General features: G+C 41.2%; 1 protein-coding gene across 1 annotated transcript; it reads left to right on the top strand.

Annotated features, from left to right (window-relative positions):
• Nucleotides 1–16,202: 16,202 nt before the first annotated feature.
• On the top strand, nt 16,203–18,271 carry LOC140535595 (GTPase IMAP family member 7-like). Its single transcript, XM_072656991.1, has 2 exons — nt 16,203–16,313; nt 16,851–18,271. Exons 1-2 carry the CDS (start codon nt 16,307–16,309, stop codon nt 18,269–18,271), a joined length of 1,428 nt encoding a protein of 475 aa, XP_072513092.1. The 5' UTR covers nt 16,203–16,306.
• The last annotated feature ends 1,102 nt before the right edge of the window (nt 18,272–19,373 follow it).

The raw sequence follows: 19,373 nt of genomic DNA, 5'->3' as shown, positions 1-19,373 counted from the left end.
TATGTATCCAAAAGCGGCATCAGACACTTTGGACACACCTTGTAGATGGAAATAGTACTAGTAAATGACAGGGCTGTAACACAACGCCCCCTAGTGATGAAAGGAGAGATATTTCAATCATGCAGAAGTGTGTGCACCCCTGTTTAGAATGACATGCTGATGTTCTAAGTGTAAATATTAACCCCATCTGCACATTTTAGGACCTATTCAACTCTATTAAGAATAAAGGTGCTACAGAAGGTTCCAGTGCTACAGAGGAACCATTTTTTGTTCCATAAGGAACTATCTTTGGAAAAAAGAAGCCTTGAACTGGATACAGAAGCATTACAGTTCTTTTGCAATAGTGGGTTCTTCTATGGCCCAAAAACATTTGTAGGACCTTTATAATTCTATTAAAGAAATCTATCAGACACCTTTTAAAAGGTTCTTCACACCCAAATGCTTCTGTGTGGAACCACAATGGTTCTTCAGTGGCATTGTTTGTTGCAGCTTCATTTGTAAAGGGTGTAGATATTAAAAAGAGAAATATTAAACACTATTTAATTACCGGACGGTAACACAATGCCCTCTATTAATGAGAGGAAAGATATTACACTCAAAAGATTGAAATATCTGCCAATAAACAAAACATTTGAGTTTATGGTTGCTCCATAAACAGCCATATCTGTAAAAAATAAATAAATCAATTAAATTAACCTTTAAATGATTCTTCACACAAAAATGTGTCTTTATCTGTCCTAAAGGGGTTCTTCTATGACACCAGAAATCTTTGTAGCACCTTTATCTTTTAAGATTTGAGGAGAAAATAGTACTATTAGATTACAGGACTGCGCAACATTGCCCCTAGTGCTTGGGATGAATGAGATTACACTACTACTACAAAAAAAATATATATATTTCTGAAGAAATTTCTGCAAATAAACAAAACATTATTTAAGTTAATTAAACATTAAGTAATAACCTTTTTCTTTATACTTCTATATACACATGTTCAGTGTGTTTTTCCATTATTTTTTTATTATTTGAATTTAAATCAGAATTTAAATGATAAATGGACCAATAGAAATGCTCCAAAATGACCTGGTATAAAATATTGTTACTTTGACTTCCATTGAAAGTTAGGAAGGTTTTTACCTCCTTCTGTAAATCTGCTGTTTCTGTTGATATAATGTAAATAATACACATTAAACTATATTATACACTTCTTGTTTAAAGACATGTGTCTGCACATTATAGACACTAATAAAACTACATCTACACTCTTAAAAATAAATAATAAAGGTTCTACTAAGGAACCATATTTGTTTCATAATAAAAATAATCACATTGATTTATGAACATTTTTAACACATCTTCTCACAGAAATGGTTCTGATATGGCATCACTCTAAGAACCCCTTGTAGCACCTTTATTTTTAAGAGTGTAGATAGAAATATTAAATGACTATTAAATGACAGGACTGTTCCACAGCGCCCCCAGTGATAGGAAGTGAGATATTGCACATTTTAGACATTAAAACCACATCCACACTCTTCTACAAAGAGAGTTCTTCAAGCAATACCCCAAAGAACCATTTTTAGTTCTGCTAAGAACCATGTTTTTACATGTGTAAAGAACCTGTAAAAGAACAAAGAACCCTGTGTAGAACCTTTATTTTTAATAGCGTAGACGGAACAACAGATCCTCACCATGATCTTGTCATCTTTGAGAACACCCTGGTCACTCCATCAGCGTGGTTGTGGAACCCAGGGGCTCGTTCGGTCCTGCCATCACTCCCTCCTGGCTGGTCGTCCTATGTGTGCCATCAGGTCCTTCAACTGATCCAGAACACAGTGGGAGGTTCAATGGCATTCTCTTTGCTAGCTTCACAATTGACAGATGGGCAGTCCTTAACTGGGAGAAGGTAAAAAGAGAGAGTTAATTCTGAGAGGATTTTATCAGAGATCAGAGAATGCTGAGCAGTATCAGTATCAGTGTCTGATGACTCCGGCAGGTCTGACTATAACAGCCTAATTAAAAGGAGAGAGCCAGAAGGTAACACGGACACGGGAGTGCCCTGAAACACTAGCGTCCATCTGCTCCACCGTCCACAAACCTGAGTGATCGCATGCAAGCAGCAAGATGACAGCTCCAGCATCTCAGTGTACTACAATTCCCTGTGTCCTCGAACCCCTGGACCTGCAACCTTTATCTAAGAAACATTAATTACCAAAAGCTGAACTAAACAGATGAGTTTCAGCCTAGATTTAAAGACTGAGACTGAGTCTGAGTCCCAAACATTATCTGGAAGGTTATACAAAACTGAAAACAGTCCTGTTCCTCCCTGCCTGATGGCAATGTTCAACATCCCAATCAGAGTCCTTCAAGATTTAAGTATGGGTTGGCTTGGCTTGGTTCACCATCCTTAAAGACGTATGAAAAACATACATCAAGAATCAAACATCTAGATGTTTCTAATAGCTGATATTCTCTTAAAGACTGTGAGATACAGAGATACAGAATTTACAGTTGCCTCAATGACATGAAGCTGTCCCGGACCACCACCACCATGCTTCACAGTTGGTATGAGCTTTGACAGGGCCTATTTCGGTCATCTGCTTAGAACACATTGATCCTGAACTCAGACCATTCTGCCAATGATTCCATTCATGGCCTCTGATGGTTGAGTCATGAACTCTGGCCTTAGCTGAGCAAGACAGGCCTGCAGGTCTTTAGATGTTGTTATTGGGTTCTTTGTTAGTTACTAAATGATTGTACACCTTGCTCTTGGAAAGAATTTGGGAGGGCATCTTCTCTTAGGAAGGGTCTGATCGGTTTCAAAGTTCGGTTGCACTCCAGTGCTTCAGAAATGGCTTTGTAACCTTCGACGTCTGTGAGACATTCTCACTGCTTACCAAAACCTTCACTTTCAAACACATGACTGTGGTCAGGTAGCTGCTGTGTTGTTGTGAGGGGGGTTGGGTTGTTGGTTTCTTTGCTTCTTCTCTGATAAAACCCCAGATCTGTTTGTTTGTGTAACATACCCATATCTCTGTAACAGAGACTAGAGGACATTTTCCTTTTTAGGTAATGTTTTTCTAAAAGCACTGAGCCAAACAGAAGTGAGCTGAGATATAAATCATGCTGGACTACCTAAGAACTACTTTAACAGATATACATGCTGTTTGTTGTGAATGTACCTGCAGAGAGGAGGACAACATCCAGAAGAGACATAACTGGACTGAGGAAGACTGCAGACCTGCAGATTTAATGACCTGGGCATAAAAGGTAAGACAGTTACTTCACAAGTCTCAGTGCTCCAGGGCCTATCACACACTAAGGTGTATTACTCAGTAACTACAGGGATGTCTGTACAGACTGGTGGGGCTATTCTTTGATAATTGATGTTTGTAATAGCACTTTCAGCCATTGGCTTTTTAAGGGTTTTTTAAACTACAGGCTGACACTTGAGGAAAGGTGATGAATTCTATGATCAATATTAAAGCAGCACCTATCATCAATAACATCACATCTTCATCAGCAACGGTATGCTTAGAAAAACACCTGCCTACATTGAATATGTCTCTTAGACACAGGGGCAACTTCACATACATGGATTATTCATGAGCAATACAGTGAGGCTCCATTACAATTACATAATCATGTAAAAACATTTATTTAATTACATTTATTATTTATCAATAATGTAATTCAAGGAACAAATACAATCCTACATAATTGTTTTTTCCAAATCTTCCCGTATTGAATTTGAGATTGGTTGATCTAACCACAATGCAACAGCAAGAAACCGATCTAAGCGCAGCTCTGAGCATCTGGTGGAAAACTGACAGCACTATGAAAGCCTTGAAGCTGAAGAAACCATGATTAGAGTTTTTACCCTAGAAACAAGCTACAGAACGGACTGAACCCTGTTTCCACCAATAGAAATAAGGTATCTTTCTATGGTCATTAGAATACATTTGCATTCTAGCAGTTGATCGTTTTTCAGAGTTCCTGGATTATTAACATACGTTAGCCACACCTACATGATGAGTAAGAAAGAACATGGTTTCTGAGAAATCACCCCTAGTCATGCAAAGCTCCCCTCAGTTTATCAAAAAACAAATGTCAGCACTAAAAATAGGCCTGTCATAAATGGTATTAAACATAATTAAGAAAAATACATTTATATTACATTTATAATACAATTTATAGACATTGTCCATTTATATACTTTTAGACAAGAGTATCCTGGTGTTACTCCTTGTGCTTTACAATGGACTGGATTCTAGATTATGATGATGCTCAGTATTATCATTACAGGCTGAAGACTTTCAGGGAAGCCACAATGCATCAACTCTCCACAGGAATCACAGACATGCATGGTAGGTGTTAAAATCGAGAAAACAATATAAAAGTTTTAAAACATGATACCTTTGTGAAGAATATAGCCAATAATAATGAAATTAGTTAATTTAATCAACCTAATAATAATTATACACAAGCTCTTAATTTGCACTGTTGAATAATGTATAGATAAACAGCCCTTTCTTTGATTCACTGTTTTGAAAAATATGTTTTACATGGATTTCAATACATTTCTAGGCTACTGCTGATGTTCAGCATGTTACTCTATTTTAAGGGGTAATAAAGGGTTCTATGTAATACCAGAAAAGTCGATCTCTGACACAATGTTGAGGAGATGCTCTAAACCAGTCCTCCCTGCAAACACTCAGTCCTGCGAGTGGTCCAGCTGACTATGGCACTGGTTCGATACCCAGTATAGAAACCATGCCTATGCCAGCACTTAAAATAGCTTGTAGGGCAGTCCAGTCCAGGTCATAATCTCGGGTACGCCCAGGCAAAGTAGTCCAAGAGGCCAGCAGCCTCTCCCGGGAAGCCAGCCTGGTCTGCCCTTAGGGTTAGCCGGCGGCAGCGCTGCGAGGGGGCCGGGTAAGCAGCAGATGCAAGCAGTGTGTCTGGCGCAAGCCCTACTGCCGAAGTGGCAGGGGGCGTGAGGAAGGGCCCCAGTATAGCGGATGGCAATGCAGGATTGGAGGACCCTACGTTGTCTTCCAAGCATTTCATTACAGAAATTCAGGTCATTCCACAATGTTCACTTAGTTTCTTGCAACTGCAACTGCAACCTTGAAGAACCTTTTGAAGAGAGATGTTTAACTGTTTTTCAGGAGAAGATGAGCTGAGGATTGTGCTGCTGGGAAAAACAGGAGTTGGCAAAAGTTCTGTTGGCAACACAATTCTTGGAGAGAAAGTGTTTAAAGCAAAATGTGCAATAGGAAGTGAAACTCACATTTGTCAAAGAGCAGAAAGAGTCATCAATGGCAGAAGAATAGTTGTAATTGATACACCTGGATTTTTTGACACCGACAGGTCAGAGGAAGCTCTTAAGAAGGAGATCATATCCAGTCTGGTAGAGTGTGCACCTGGCCCTCACGTCTTTATTTTAGTGTTAAAAGTAGAAAGACACACAGAGGAAAACCAGAAAGCATTGGAGAACTTTCTAGAGTACTTCAAAGGTGATGTTCTTGATCATGTGGTGCTGCTTTTTACACATGGTAATGATCTTGAAGAAAACATGACAATTCATGACTTCATAAATGGGTCTGATGTTGATGGGGAAAACTGCCAAAACTTAAAAATGCTCACTGAGAGCTGTGCAAATCGGGTTCATGTCCTAGACAACAAGCACTGGAGCAGCAGTGTTACAGCTGTACGGGCTGAGGTACAAAAGCTTAACATTTCTACACAGACCCTTAATCAAATTCTTGAAATGCTGCCCAGAACTGAACCACAAACTAACACCGCTCCATGGTTTAGTGTATTATCAGATCATGCTGACAATGCAGAGGCAGAGTATCAAAATCAGAGTGAGGAGAAAAGGAGGAGAGAATACAAAAGTAACCAGTTTCAGCTCACTCAGTTAATGAAGAGCGTTAAAAACATCTTGAGTGAAAATAATGGCCAACACTACAGAAACGAAGCCTTAGACGAGATCGAACTAATCATTAATGAAGAAATTAATTACATACAACATGAGATGAGTGTTGAGAGAGTGGGGGGAAGCACAGTTGAGACTCAGCCAGTGGATCCAGATGTGATCAGAAGAAGAGCAATAAAGAGAGTGAGAAACAAGCTGGGGAGACAGTTAGCTGGTGTAACAGTAGGAACATTACTTGGAGCTTTGCTGGGGGTGGGAGTTGGACTAGCAGCACCCTTGGTGTTAGTAGCAGGTCTTATAAGAGCAGGATACAGAAAGCTAACTCAGCAAAGTCCACAGGCTAGAGGTCCACCAGTACAGACAGCAGATGTAGGAGCAGGTATTGCTGCAGGTGCTGGTGTTGTAGCAGGGGTTGGTGCTGAGATTACAATAGCTACTGTGGCAGAGGCAGCAGTGCTGGGTGCAGGAGCTGCTACTGGGATAGGAGCAGGAGTAGGAGCGGGGGTACTTTTACTATATGGAGCTGTGAAGGGTGGGGTTTCTGGCTATAAAGAGTCAAAGACATCAGACAATCCAGGAGAGGTGGCAAAGAATGTGTCCCAAGCTGTAACACAAAAGGCTGGAGATGTGCTGAAAACATGCTGGAATCTGGGGAACACAAACACTGGAGATGAAGCTAAGCCACTGCTGGATAAGGACAAGTAATCAGCATTCACAGTCCTGCCTGAACATAAAGACATCTGGGAAGGTACACACGTGGACAAAATTGTTGGTACCCCTTGGTTAATAAAAGAAAAACCCACAATGGTCACAGAAATAACTTGAATCTGACAAAAGTAATAATAAATAAAAATCAGATGAAAATATACAAATGAAAATCTGACATTGATTTTAAACCATAACAGAATTATTTTAAAAAATAAACTCATGAAACAGGCCTGGACAGAAACAATGGTACACTTGACTTAATATTTTGTAACAGTGACAATGTTACATGCCTTTAATCCTAATTTTGTATTAATTGTATTATTTGCTAATAGTTTGTGTGCAGGTTAGTTTTTAATATATAATATATTACACTTTAAAATCACCATTCTATAAAATCAGTCATTTGAGATTTATTGGTTTAATGTGTGAATTTATATCTCTACATATAATTTCTCAACATATTAATATAGGTTTAAAATCATCCATTTTTCTGTAGTTTCATTTCTTTATATTAATATATTTAGCGCTATAAACTTACAGGTTCTGGTTTTCTGTCTCTGTGAGTTAACTGGTCTGTTTGTTCTGAACATGAGCTTCAATTATATAATTTTCTTTTAATAAAGTAGATTTTGGAGTTCTGTTGATAGGTGACAGGAGGACTGATACACATTATACATGATTTCTGTAAATTATTGGATGTAAGGATAACAATGGCTGTATTACCTATTCCAAATAATAAAGATGAAATGTTTCAAGTTCAAACTGTATGCTACATATTAATTTGGGGCCAAATGTTTGCCTACTTTGATATAGCCCTAATGATAAAGACGAAATCAATTTATTTTATTGTGCCTATTTATTTATAACAAGAATTGAATTAGGAACTGCTGCTTTTGATGTCCAGATTCAGCACATCACACCTTCTAAGCCTACAGTGTAACTACAACACCACCAGCAACCAGTAATACCACCTAATCATAATAACTGCTTAATGGTAGTAGGTAAATGGTAAAATGGTAAAAGGTTTATATAATGTCACACATATATAATGGTGAGACACTGGTGTCCATCTGCTCTATTGTCCACAAACCTGAGTGATTGCGTACAAGCCTTGAGACAACAGCACCAACATCTTAGTTTACCACAGTTCCCTGGGTTCATGAACCTCTGGATCTGCAACCTTCATCTAAGAAGAAACATTACTTACCAAAAGCTAAACTAAACAGATGAGTTTCTGTAATGTGGTGCTCACCTACAGCGGGGTTTGACGGCAGGCTGTTGTGTTGGCCGGCGTGCTACTTAGTGAGCTACCACGATCACGCTACCAATGACCCCAAGTGCAGGGCACTTCCACCCGAGACTTGAACCCAGGCCACCGCATCACAAGACCGACGCCCTGCCGCAGTTATGAAAGTGGCCAACAAATGAAACAAAGCAAACGTTGCGTCCAACACAGGGAAAAGGCAGAAAAGACAAACAAAGGATGCCAGGGGAGAAAGCTGGCTACCTCGAAAAACCTTGAGGAAATGAAAACTAAAGGCAAAGGATCTCCCAAAGGAAACAAGTGAACTGAAGAGTTACAGGGAAGGCAGACACTCCTGCCTTCCTCTGCTAAATGAGTCTATGTGTGCAAACACACACACACACACACACACACACACACACACACACTGCACAGACAAAGGGAACTTGAGGGGAAAACTTGGGGTTCAGACAGACAGAAAACAAACACAGGAGAAACATATGAAGGAGAGTGACACCCACTCAGTCTTCTACTCGTAAATGTGTCTAATACAAGCACTCAACCAGAGTCAAAGATCCAGCAGTGGGGCAACTGAATCTGAGTGCTTGAATAGCCTACTGCCCAGGTGTTGTAAATCGGGCCTAATTACTGGCTGTCGTGACTCTGGGCCTCCCCCTGGTGGCAGGAGGAGGCCTGGCCCTAGAGCTACCCCTTACAGGACTTCCCCCCCAAAAGGCAGCACCTGACGTCCCCAACCCAGCTGCACGGTCCTGACGAAATGCCCGCATGAGCTCGGGGTCCAGAATATGGCAGGAGGGCACCCAGGACCGTTCCTCTGGGCCATAACCCTCCCAGTCCACTAGATACTGGAGCCTGTCCTGGACCTGACGGACATCCAGAAGGCGCCTGACAGTGTAGGCCGGCGCACCGCCAACTGTACGCAAGCCCGGCAGATCAGCAGGACCCATGGAACACAAGACGGGCTTGATGTGGGACACATGGAAGGTGGGGTTAACACGCATCGAAGGGCAAGGGGGTAGGCAACAGGATTGACCCGGTGAAGGATCTGGAATGGTCTGATATAACGAGGTGCCAACTTGCGAGGAGCACCACGCAAAGGCAGATCTTTAGCCGAAAGCCAAACCTGATGCCAAGGATGCCTCCTGTCTGCATAGCTACTGCGGGCTTTCTGCCAGGTTCTCCGACTGCGCCTGACCATTTGCTCAGCCGACCGGACCCCAGTTCCTGCCTCCTGTCCTGGGAACATGGGCGGAGCATACTGGCACTCAAAGGGTGACATTCCCAGGGACGAGTGCCAGAGGGTGTTATGTGCGTACTCTGCTCAAATCAGTTGGTCCGACCAGGAAGACGGGGAGGAGGAGGCCATTAGACTGGGGGTGGAAGCCAGATGTGAGGCTGGCCTCCGCCCCAACAGTCGGCAAAATGCACCCCAGAACCGGCTGGTGAATTGGGGCCCACGGTCTGACACAATGTCAGAGGGGAGTCTGTGAACCCAGAGCACTTGGTTGAGCACTAGATCCGATGTCTCCTTAGCTGATGGCAGCTTTGGGAGAGCCACAAAGCAGCCAGCCTTGGAGAACCTGTCCACAATGACTAGAATCACAGTGTTGCCACGCGACCGGAGCAATCCCGTTATAAAGTCAAGGGATAGGTGGGACCAAGGATGCGTGGGAACAGCCAGTGGGAACAGTAGACCAGTTGGCCTGATTCTGGGGTCTTTACATTGAGAGCACACCAAACAGGAAGCTACATGAGCATGCACATCTCCTTCCATGCTTGGCCACCCGAATCGCAGTCGCAGAAGCTCGAGCGTGCGTGTAGTCCCTGGGTGTGCTGCCTGGAAGAATGCATGGCCCCACTGAAGCATCTGTTCCCTCACAGGCCCGGGTACGTAAAGTCGATCCGGGGGGGGCCACCGCCCGGGTCAGGTTCAGTGAGGTGAGCCTGCTTGACCACGTCCTCTAGTCCCCATTGGAAAAGCCACTTCCAGCTCCACCAACATCATTAAGTTTGCTGACGACACAGTTGTGGTGGGCCTGATCTCAGGAAATAACGAGAAGGCCTACCTGGAAGAGATTAGAACCCTGGAGAACTGGTGCCAGGATAATAATCTCCAGCTAGATGCCAGCAAAACGAAGGAGCTGATTGTGGACTTTAGCAGGAAACAGCAGAGGAGCTATCAACCTGTCCACATCAGTGGAACGGCAGTGGATAGGGTAGAAAGCTTCAAATACCTTGGAGTGACCATCTCTCAGGACCTGTCATGGAGTTGCCACATCAACACCATAACAAAGAAGGCTCGTCAGTGCCTATACCACCTGAGACGACTGAAGGACTTCAGACTGCCCTCCAAGGTACTACGATCCTTCTACTCCTGCACCATCGAGAGCATCACGGGGACCATCACAGTCTGGTTTGGGAACAGCACCAAGCAGGACAGGCAAGCGCTACGACGAGTGAGACGTTCAGCAGAGCGAATCACTAGGATGGAGTTTCCTGACCTGCAGTCCATCTACAAGAAGCGGTGTTGGACCAAGGCCAAGAAGATTGTGAAGGACCCCAGTCATCCCAACAATGGACTGTTTTCTCTGTTGCCCTCGTGGAAACGCTTAAGAACCCTGAAGGCTAACGCAGAGAGAATGAGGAGGAGCTTCTTTCCACAAGCCATCCGTGCCCTGAATGGGGACAGGGACTAGGACACTAAATTAAAATATCTACATACACAAACTGGACCCTCACTCACTACAATACACAACTATGGCTCACGGACAACTCACTACGGACAATAACGAAAATATTTATTTTTAACTCATACATACACTCACATACAGATACATATGTACACACACACACACACACACATATATATATATATATACATACATACACACAGACACGCACTATTCCATCTGTATATTTTTGCTTCTTATATTTCTATATTTCTATTTTTTCATATTTTTTAACTTAAATTTAACTTAAATGTAGCTTATTTTATTTATTTTTTATTTTTTATTTTTTGCACTTTTACACTTTATTTCATTAAGTTAAGGTTTAGTTTAAGTTTAAATTTAAATCTTTATTGAATAGCTTTGATGTGGGCAGACTGTCAAAAAAGCATTTCACTGCAAGTCATTCTGTGTATTACTATGTATGTGACAAATAAAATTTGATTTAATTTGATTTGGATAGGTGCCACGATCCGAGTTTTGGGGACTATGGTGGTGGGCATGTTCAATAGAAGAGGAGGTTCCCACTGACGAGAGGGAGCATCAGGCTTGATGTTCTTCGAGCCCAGTCGGAACGATAGTACGAAATCGAACCAAGTGAAGCACAATCCCCACCTGGCCTGGTGTGGATTAAGATGTTTGGCCTGCTGGATGTAGGCCAAATTCTTGGGCTCCATCCAGACCAGAAAGGGATGTTTTGCTCCCTTAAGCCAGTGTCTCCACTCCTCTAGCGCAAGCTTGACCGCCAGTAATTCATGGTCACCCACATCAGAATTTCGTTCAGCAGGGTTGAGGTGATAGGAGAAGTAGGCACAGGGGTGCAGCTTCTGGCCAGGGCCAGACTGCTGGGAGAGGACTGCCCCCACACCTACCTCAGAGACGTCCACAGATGATGAATGGCAGTTCCGGGTCAGGCAACTGGAGAACTGGGGCCGTAGTCAACAGGTGCCTTAGGGTGTCGAACACTACCTGGGCTTCTATGGACCAGACAAGTTTTCCCAAGGTCTTCATCGTGGTCAAAGGGGCTGCCACCGAGCCAAAATTCCTAACGAACCGTCGGAAGAAGTTCGCAAAACCCAGGAAGCGCAAGACTAGGCATATGGAGGTTGGCCTGGGCCAGTTTTCCAAGTGTTGTGGGTCACGACAAAGCACAAAAAGGAGATTGTCCGCGCATGGAACTGTGATTTCTCCAGTTTAATGAACAGGTGGTTCTCCAGGAGCAAATGGAGAACAGGCCGAACATGGGTGATGTGTTTGTCTATGGACTTACTAAAGATGAGAATGTCATCCAAATAGACAAAAACGTACCTGTACAAAGCCTCCCTAAGGATCTTGTTGATGTACCGTTGGAAGACAGGGGGCGCGTTCATCAAACCGAATGGCATGACGAGGTTCTCGTTGTGCCCAGATGGGGTGATGAACGCCGTCTTCCACTCATCACCTTCTTTGACTCTGACCAAGAAGTAGGCACTGCTTGAATGAGAATGATTTCTCTGTGCCATCACTCAAAGAACCGTTTGTAGCACCTTTATTTTTAATAGCGTAGACAGAACTACAGGCCATGAGGATCTTTGAGAACCCCCTGGTCAATCCATCAGCGTGGTTGTGGATGACCAGTTATTATTCATATACATTTCTCCTTTACAACATCCAGACAACTCGAATATTGTTTCTGTAGAGAGGTCACCCAGGTGCTCGAAAACAGTTTTGTTCCTCCTTGCCTGATGGCAATGTTCAACACCCAATCAGAGTCATTCAAGATTCAAGTATGGGTTGGCTTGGCTTGATTCACCATCTTTTAAGATGTATCAAAGACAAACATCAAGAATCAAGCATCTAGATGTTTCTAATACCTGACATTCTCTTAAAGACTGTGAGATACAGAGCAGAATTTACAGTTCCCTCAATGACATAAAGCTGTCCCAGACCACCGGCTTTGAACTTTGAAGGGGTATATTTTGGTCAAAAAGCTCCACTTATCTACTTAGAACACACTGATCCTGAACTCAGACCATTCTGTCAATGATTCCATTTATTGCCAGTGTATTTCTCTAATGGTTGAGTCATGAACTCTGGCCTTAGCTGAGCAAGAAAGGCCTGCAGGTCTTTAGATATTGTTTTTGGGTTCTTTGTTAGTTACTAAATTATTGGGCACCTAGCTGTTGGAAAGAATTTGTGAGGGAAACATCTCTTGGGAAGAGTCTGATCGGTTTCGTTTTAGCTTATCTCTGGTTGCAGTTTGGTTGGGCTCCAATGCGTCAGAAATGGCTTTGAAACCTTCGACATCTGTGAGACATTCTCACTGCTTACCAAAACCTTCACTTTCATGTGGTCAGGAAGTGACTGTGGTCAGGTAGCTGCTGTGTTGTTGTGAGGGGGGTTGGGTTGTTGGTTTCTTTGCTTCTTCTCTGATAAAACCCCAGATCTGTTTGTTTGTGTAACATACCCATATCTCTGTAACAGAGACTAGAGGACATTTTCCTTTTTAGGTAATGTTGTTCTAAAAGCACTGAGCCAATCAGAAGTGAGCTGAGATATAAATCATGCTGGACTACCTAAGAACTACTTTAACAGATATACATGCTGTTTGTTGTGAATGTACCTGCAGAGAGGAAGACAACATCCAGAAGAGACATAACTGGACTGAGGAAGACTGCAGACCTGCAGATTTAATGACCTGGGTAAAAAAGGTAAGACAGTTACTTCACAAGTCTCAGTGCTCCAGGGCCTATCACACACTAAGGTGTATTACTCAGTAACTACAGGGATGTCTGTACAGACTGGTGGGGCTATTCTTTGATAATTGATGTTTGTATTAGCACTTTCAGCCATTGGCTTTTTAAGGGGTTAAACTACAGGCTGACACTTGAGGAAAGGTGATGAATTCTATGATCAATATTAAAGCAGCCCCTATCATCAATGCCATCACATCTTCATCAGCAACGGTATGCTTAGAAAAACACCTGCCTACATTGAATATGTCTCTTAGACACAGGGGCAACTTCACATACATGGATTATTCATGAGCAATACAGTGAGGCTCCATTACAATTACATAATCATGTAAAAACATTTATTTAATTACATTTATTATTTATCAATAATGTAATTCAAGGAACAAATACAATCCTACATAATTGTTTTTTCCAAATCTTCCCGTATTGAATTTGAGATTGGTTGATCTAACCACAATGCAACAGCAAGAAACCGATCTAAGCGCAGCTCTGAGCATCTGGTGGAAAACTGACAGCACTATGAAAGCCTTGAAGCTGAAGAAACCATGATTAGAGTTTTTACCCTAGAAACAAGCTACAGAACGGACTGAACCCTGTTTCCACCAATAGAAATAAGGTATCTTTCTATGGTCATTAGAATACATTTGCATTCTAGCAGTTGATCGTTTTTCAGAGTTCCTGGATTATTAACATACGTTAGCCACACCTACATGATGAGTAAGAAAGAACATGGTTTCTGAGAAATCACCCCTAGTCATGCAAAGCTCCCCTCAGTTTATCAAAAAACAAATGTCAGCACTAAAAATAGGCCTGTCATAAATGGTATTAAACATAATTTGGATAAATACATTTAAACTAAAAAAATGTGAGCTTTCAGTAAACTGATATTTCATCAGTTTTCAGATTTTGGAATTTTTAGATGTTGTTTATTTATTTCCTAAAGAGTCTAAAAGTATCATTACTCCTGATGTTAGCATATTGCTTTACAATGGACTGGATTCTAGATTATGATGATGCTGAATATTATCATTACAGGCTGAAGACTTTCAGGGAAGCCACAATGCATCAACTCTCCACAGGAATCACAGACATGGATGGTAGGTGTTAAAATCGAGAAAACAATATAAAAGTTTTAAAACATGATACCTTTGTGAAGAATATAGCCAATAATAATAAAATTAGTTAATTTAATCAACCTAATAATAATTATACACAAGCTCTTAATTTGCACTGTTGAATAATGTATAGATAAACAGCCCTTTCTTTGGTTCACTGTTTTGAAAAATATGTTTTACATGGATTTCAATACATTTCTAGGCTACTGCTGACTGCTGATGTTCAGCATATTACTCTATTTTAAGTGGTAATAATAAATATGTTATAATAATAATGTTCACTTAGTTTCTTGCAACTGCAACTGCAACCTTGAAGAACCTTTTGAAGAGAGATGTTTAACTGTTTTTCAGGAAAAGATGAGCTGAGGATTGTGCTGCTGGGAAAAACAGGAGTTGGCAAAAGTTCTGTTGGCAACACAATTCTTGGAGAGGAAGTGTTTAAAGCACAATGTTCTCTAAAAAGCGGAACACACATTTGTGAAAGAGCAGAAAGAGTCATCAATGGCAAAAGAATAGTTGTAATTGACACACCTGGAATTTTTGATACTGACAGGTCAGAGAAAGATCTTAAGAAGGAGATCATATCCTGTCTGGTAGAGTGTGCACCTGGCCCTCACATCTTTATTTTAGTGTTAAAAGTAGAAAGACACACAGAGGAAAACCAGAAAGTATTGGAGAAATTGCTGGAGTACTTCACTGATAATATGTTCCCTTATTTGATCATGCTCTTCACCCATGGTGATAACCTAGAAGACAACATGACAGTCAGGGACTTCATAAATGATCTGGATGGGGGAAAAAAGAAGAGTGGGAAATACACCTTGAAGGATGTCTCTGAGAGATGTGGAGGTCGGGTTCATGTTTTCGACAACAAGCACTGGAACGAGAAGAGCAGTGATTCAGCTCTGTTAGCCAGACTAAGGCAGCTAAACATTCCTGAATACATTCTCAGAAACATTGCTAAACAAATGACTAAAGAAACCCCATGGTTTAAAGCATTGCCTGAACAAGTTCACAGTGTAGAGGCAGAATGTCAAAGTGACGAGATCAGCATGAGAGACTACCGAACTAACAGATTTCAGCTCACCCAGTTGATGAAGAGCATAAAAAACATCTTGAGTGAATCGGAAGGGGAACACTACAGTAATAAAACCTTAGAGGAGATCGGAGACGCCATTAATGAAGAAGTAAGAAACATACAGCAGGAGTTGGAAGGTGGTAGTGAGAGAGTAAGCATGGTGGAGATCAGGAGAAGAGCAATAGAAAGAGTGAGAAACAAGCTGGGGAGACAGTTAGCTGGTGTAACAGTAGGAACATTACTTGGAGCTTTGCTGGGGGTGGGAGTTGGACTAGCAGCACCCTTTGTGTTAATAGCAGGTCTTATAAGAGCAGGATGCAGAAAGCTAACTCCACAGGCTGGAGGTCCACCAGTACAGACAGCAGATGTAGAAGCAGGTATTGCTGCAGGTGCTGGTGTTGTAGCAGGGGTTGGTGCTGAGATTACAATAGCTACTGTGGCAGAGGCAGCAGTGCTGGGTGCAGGAGCTGCTACTGGGATAGGAGCAGGAGTAGGAGCGGGGGTACTTTTACTATATGGAGCTGTGAAGGGTGGGGTTTCTGGCTATAAAGAGTCAAAAAGGTGAGGTTCTCCTGCAGATAAAGTTTTATCAATAGCAGATTTTGGTTTATTGTTATGATGATGATGATGATGATGATGATGATTATTATTATTATTATTATTATTATTATTATTATTGTTGCAGGCTGAGGACTTTGAGAGAAGAGATAACATATTGACTCACTCCACAGAAATCACAGCAATGAGTGGTAGGTTGTAAATGTAATGTAATACCAATTAACTGATGTAAACTATCTAACAATCACTATTATTGATGAACTCTTTCTGTTATTTTGCACCATGGCATCATTTGTAGCGGGTTAAAGGGCTAGTGCTGCCTTTAAAGAGCCCAAGCTTGCAGTGTATTATTTCAGATTGACTTACACACATGCATAGCTCAAAACCATGCAGAAGGAGTGACTGGATAAAAAGACAACAGTAACATTATTCTTCTGCTTAAATATATGGTAATCAATAACATTCCTATTATTTTTACTGAAGTTTTATTGCAGTGGTTTGGATTGGTTGGGAAATCAGTCTGTATCCCTGTAATCTGTTTTTGTAGACTGTGCACAAAGATGTTCTAGTACAGTGCTGACAAAGGAATAGCAAAACCTTTTTGGTGCTAAATAGACCAAACTGTAAAATGCTTAAGACTGAACTATCTACAAATGGGCTTCAACTATTCTATTATTTAGGTATATACTGAAATGTAAAATATACATATATGTGTAACTGTTTTTCAGGAGAAGATGAGCTGAGGATTGTCCTTCTGGGAAAAACGGGAGTTGGCAAAAGTTCTGTTGGCAACACAATTCTTGGAGAGGAAGTGTTTAAAGCACAATGTTCTCTAAAAAGCGGAACACACATTTGTGAAAGAGCAGAAAGAGTCATCAATGGCAAAAGAATAGTTGTAATTGACACACCTGGAATTTTTGATACTGACAGGTCAGAGAAAGATCTTAAGAAGGAGATCATATCCTGTCTGGTAGAGTGTGCACCTGGCCCTCACGTCTTTATTTTAGTGTTAAAAGTAGAAAGACACACAGAGGAAAACCAGAAAGTATTGGAGAAATTGCTGGAGTACTTCACTGATAATATGTTCCCTTATTTGATCATGCTCTTCACCCATGGTGATAACCTAGAAGACAACATGACAGTCAGGGACTTCATAAATGATCTGGGTGGGGGAAAAAAGAAGAGTGGGAAATACACCTTGAAGGATGTCTCTGAGAGATGTGGAGGTCGGGTTCATGTTTTCGACAACAAGCACTGGAACGAGAAGAGCAGTGATTCAGCTCTGTTAGCCAGACTAAGGCAGCTAAACATTCCTGAATACATTCTCAGAAACATTGCTAAACAAATGACTAAAGAAACCCCATGGTTTAAAGCATTGCCTGAACAAGTTCACAGTGTAGAGGCAGAATGTCAAAGTGACGAGATCAGCATGAGAGACTACCGAACTAACAGATTTCAGCTCACCCAGTTGATGAAGAGCATAAAAAACATCTTGAGTGAATCGGAAGGGGAACACTACAGTAATAAAACCTTAGAGGAGATCGGAGACACCATTAATGAAGAAGTAAGAAACATACAGCAGGAGTTGGAAGGTGGGAGTGAGAGAGTAAGCATGGTGGAGATCAGGAGAAGAGCAATAGAAAGAGTGAGAAACAAGCTGGGGAGACAGTTAGCTGGTGTCGCAGTAGGAACATTACTTGGAGCTTTGCTGGGGGTGGGAGTTGGACTAGCAGCACCCTTTGTGTTAATAGCAGGTCTTATAAGAGCAGGATGCAGAAAGCTAACTCCACAGGCTGGAGGTCCACCAGTACAGACAGCAGATGTAGGAGCAGGTATTGCTGCAGGTGCTGGTGTTGTAGCAGGGGTTGGTGCTGAGATTACAATAGCTACTGTGGCAGAGGCAGCAGTGCTGGGTGCAGGAGCTGCTACTGGGATAGGAGCAGGAGTAGGAGCGGGGGTACTTTTACTATATGGAGCTGTGAAGGGTGGGGTTTCTGGCTATAAAGAGTCAAAGTCATCAGACAATCCAGGAGAGGTGGCAAAGAATGTGTCCCAAGCTGTAACACAAAAGGCTGGAGATGTGCTGAAAACATGCTGGAATCTGGGGAACACAAACACTGGAGACGATTATAACCGTCTGGTTGATTAAACGAACTAGTTAAACTACCAGCTTAGCTCTTTACCAGTGAGTATGTTTTAATGTGTGTTTGATGGACTAGCTGGTATATCAGCATCACCAACTTGCTGTTCGTGAAGCAGGTCATCCTAGTTGGTCAATTTGGTAGGAGCTATTTGTCCAGATTGGTCATGATAATCATGCTGGTCAAACACCTTGTTGAAACATTCATTGTAAATGCATATCGATACTATTGGAAAAGAACCTTGTAGCTTTAAAACAGCAAATTTACAGTAAAAGTAACATTCTTAGCTATAAAGAAGTCAAAGTAAAAAGAGTTTATTTCAAGTCATTTTGGAGTATTTAACCTGGTTCATTTATCATCAAATACTGATACAATGTACAAGATATTGTTTTAAATTACCTTAGAAGCTCCAAAACAACAAGCATGGAGATACAAGGTTGGGTTTCTTTTTTTGCCATTGTCATAATTTTGTATTTTGTAAGATGTGTAAAGATTTGAAGATATAACCAAGCATGAAATTAAGTATCTCGATAAAGGAGTTCTTGATTCTGGACACTGTACACTTCAATCACTCACACTTTATCCATATGAAAATATACTGTTATTTTTAAGTGATCTGCTAAAGGTTAAGGTGCAAGAGTAGATCTGTCCTTTTGCTTGTCCTATACAATCATCAATCTCTCAATCTGCCATTTTTCATTTATTGATTTAATGAGTGAATGCATATGAATAATAAGTTGGATCTGGTGATGTATATTCTACTGTCATGGTCTTCTAAATTGACAAAATACTCTTGTTTATTCATTCAGATTCATATATTCAGCATTATTACTGTGTAGATTTTCTGTCCCTGCTCTATTTGATCTAAAAGTGTATTATTTTATCAGTGATTTCATTTGATTTATTACAGTTTAATTAAAATAAGGTTGGAATGTGGCAGGCATGCTGATATGATGCATTAAATAATATAATAAAAAGTACAACATTGACTGTATTTTATCATTTAAGTAAGAACAACAGTTTTTGAAATATACAACCAGATATATATTCTACATAATAATTTTGGAAAAATGATGTTTAAACAAATGTTTTTTATTAAAGGGTTTTGGT

Source organism: Salminus brasiliensis, chromosome 15, assembly GCF_030463535.1.
Source record: "Salminus brasiliensis chromosome 15, fSalBra1.hap2, whole genome shotgun sequence".
NCBI lineage: Eukaryota > Metazoa > Chordata > Actinopteri > Characiformes > Bryconidae > Salminus > Salminus brasiliensis.
Note: the sequence above shows the minus strand (reverse complement) of the source record. Positions and strands in the feature narration are given on the sequence as shown.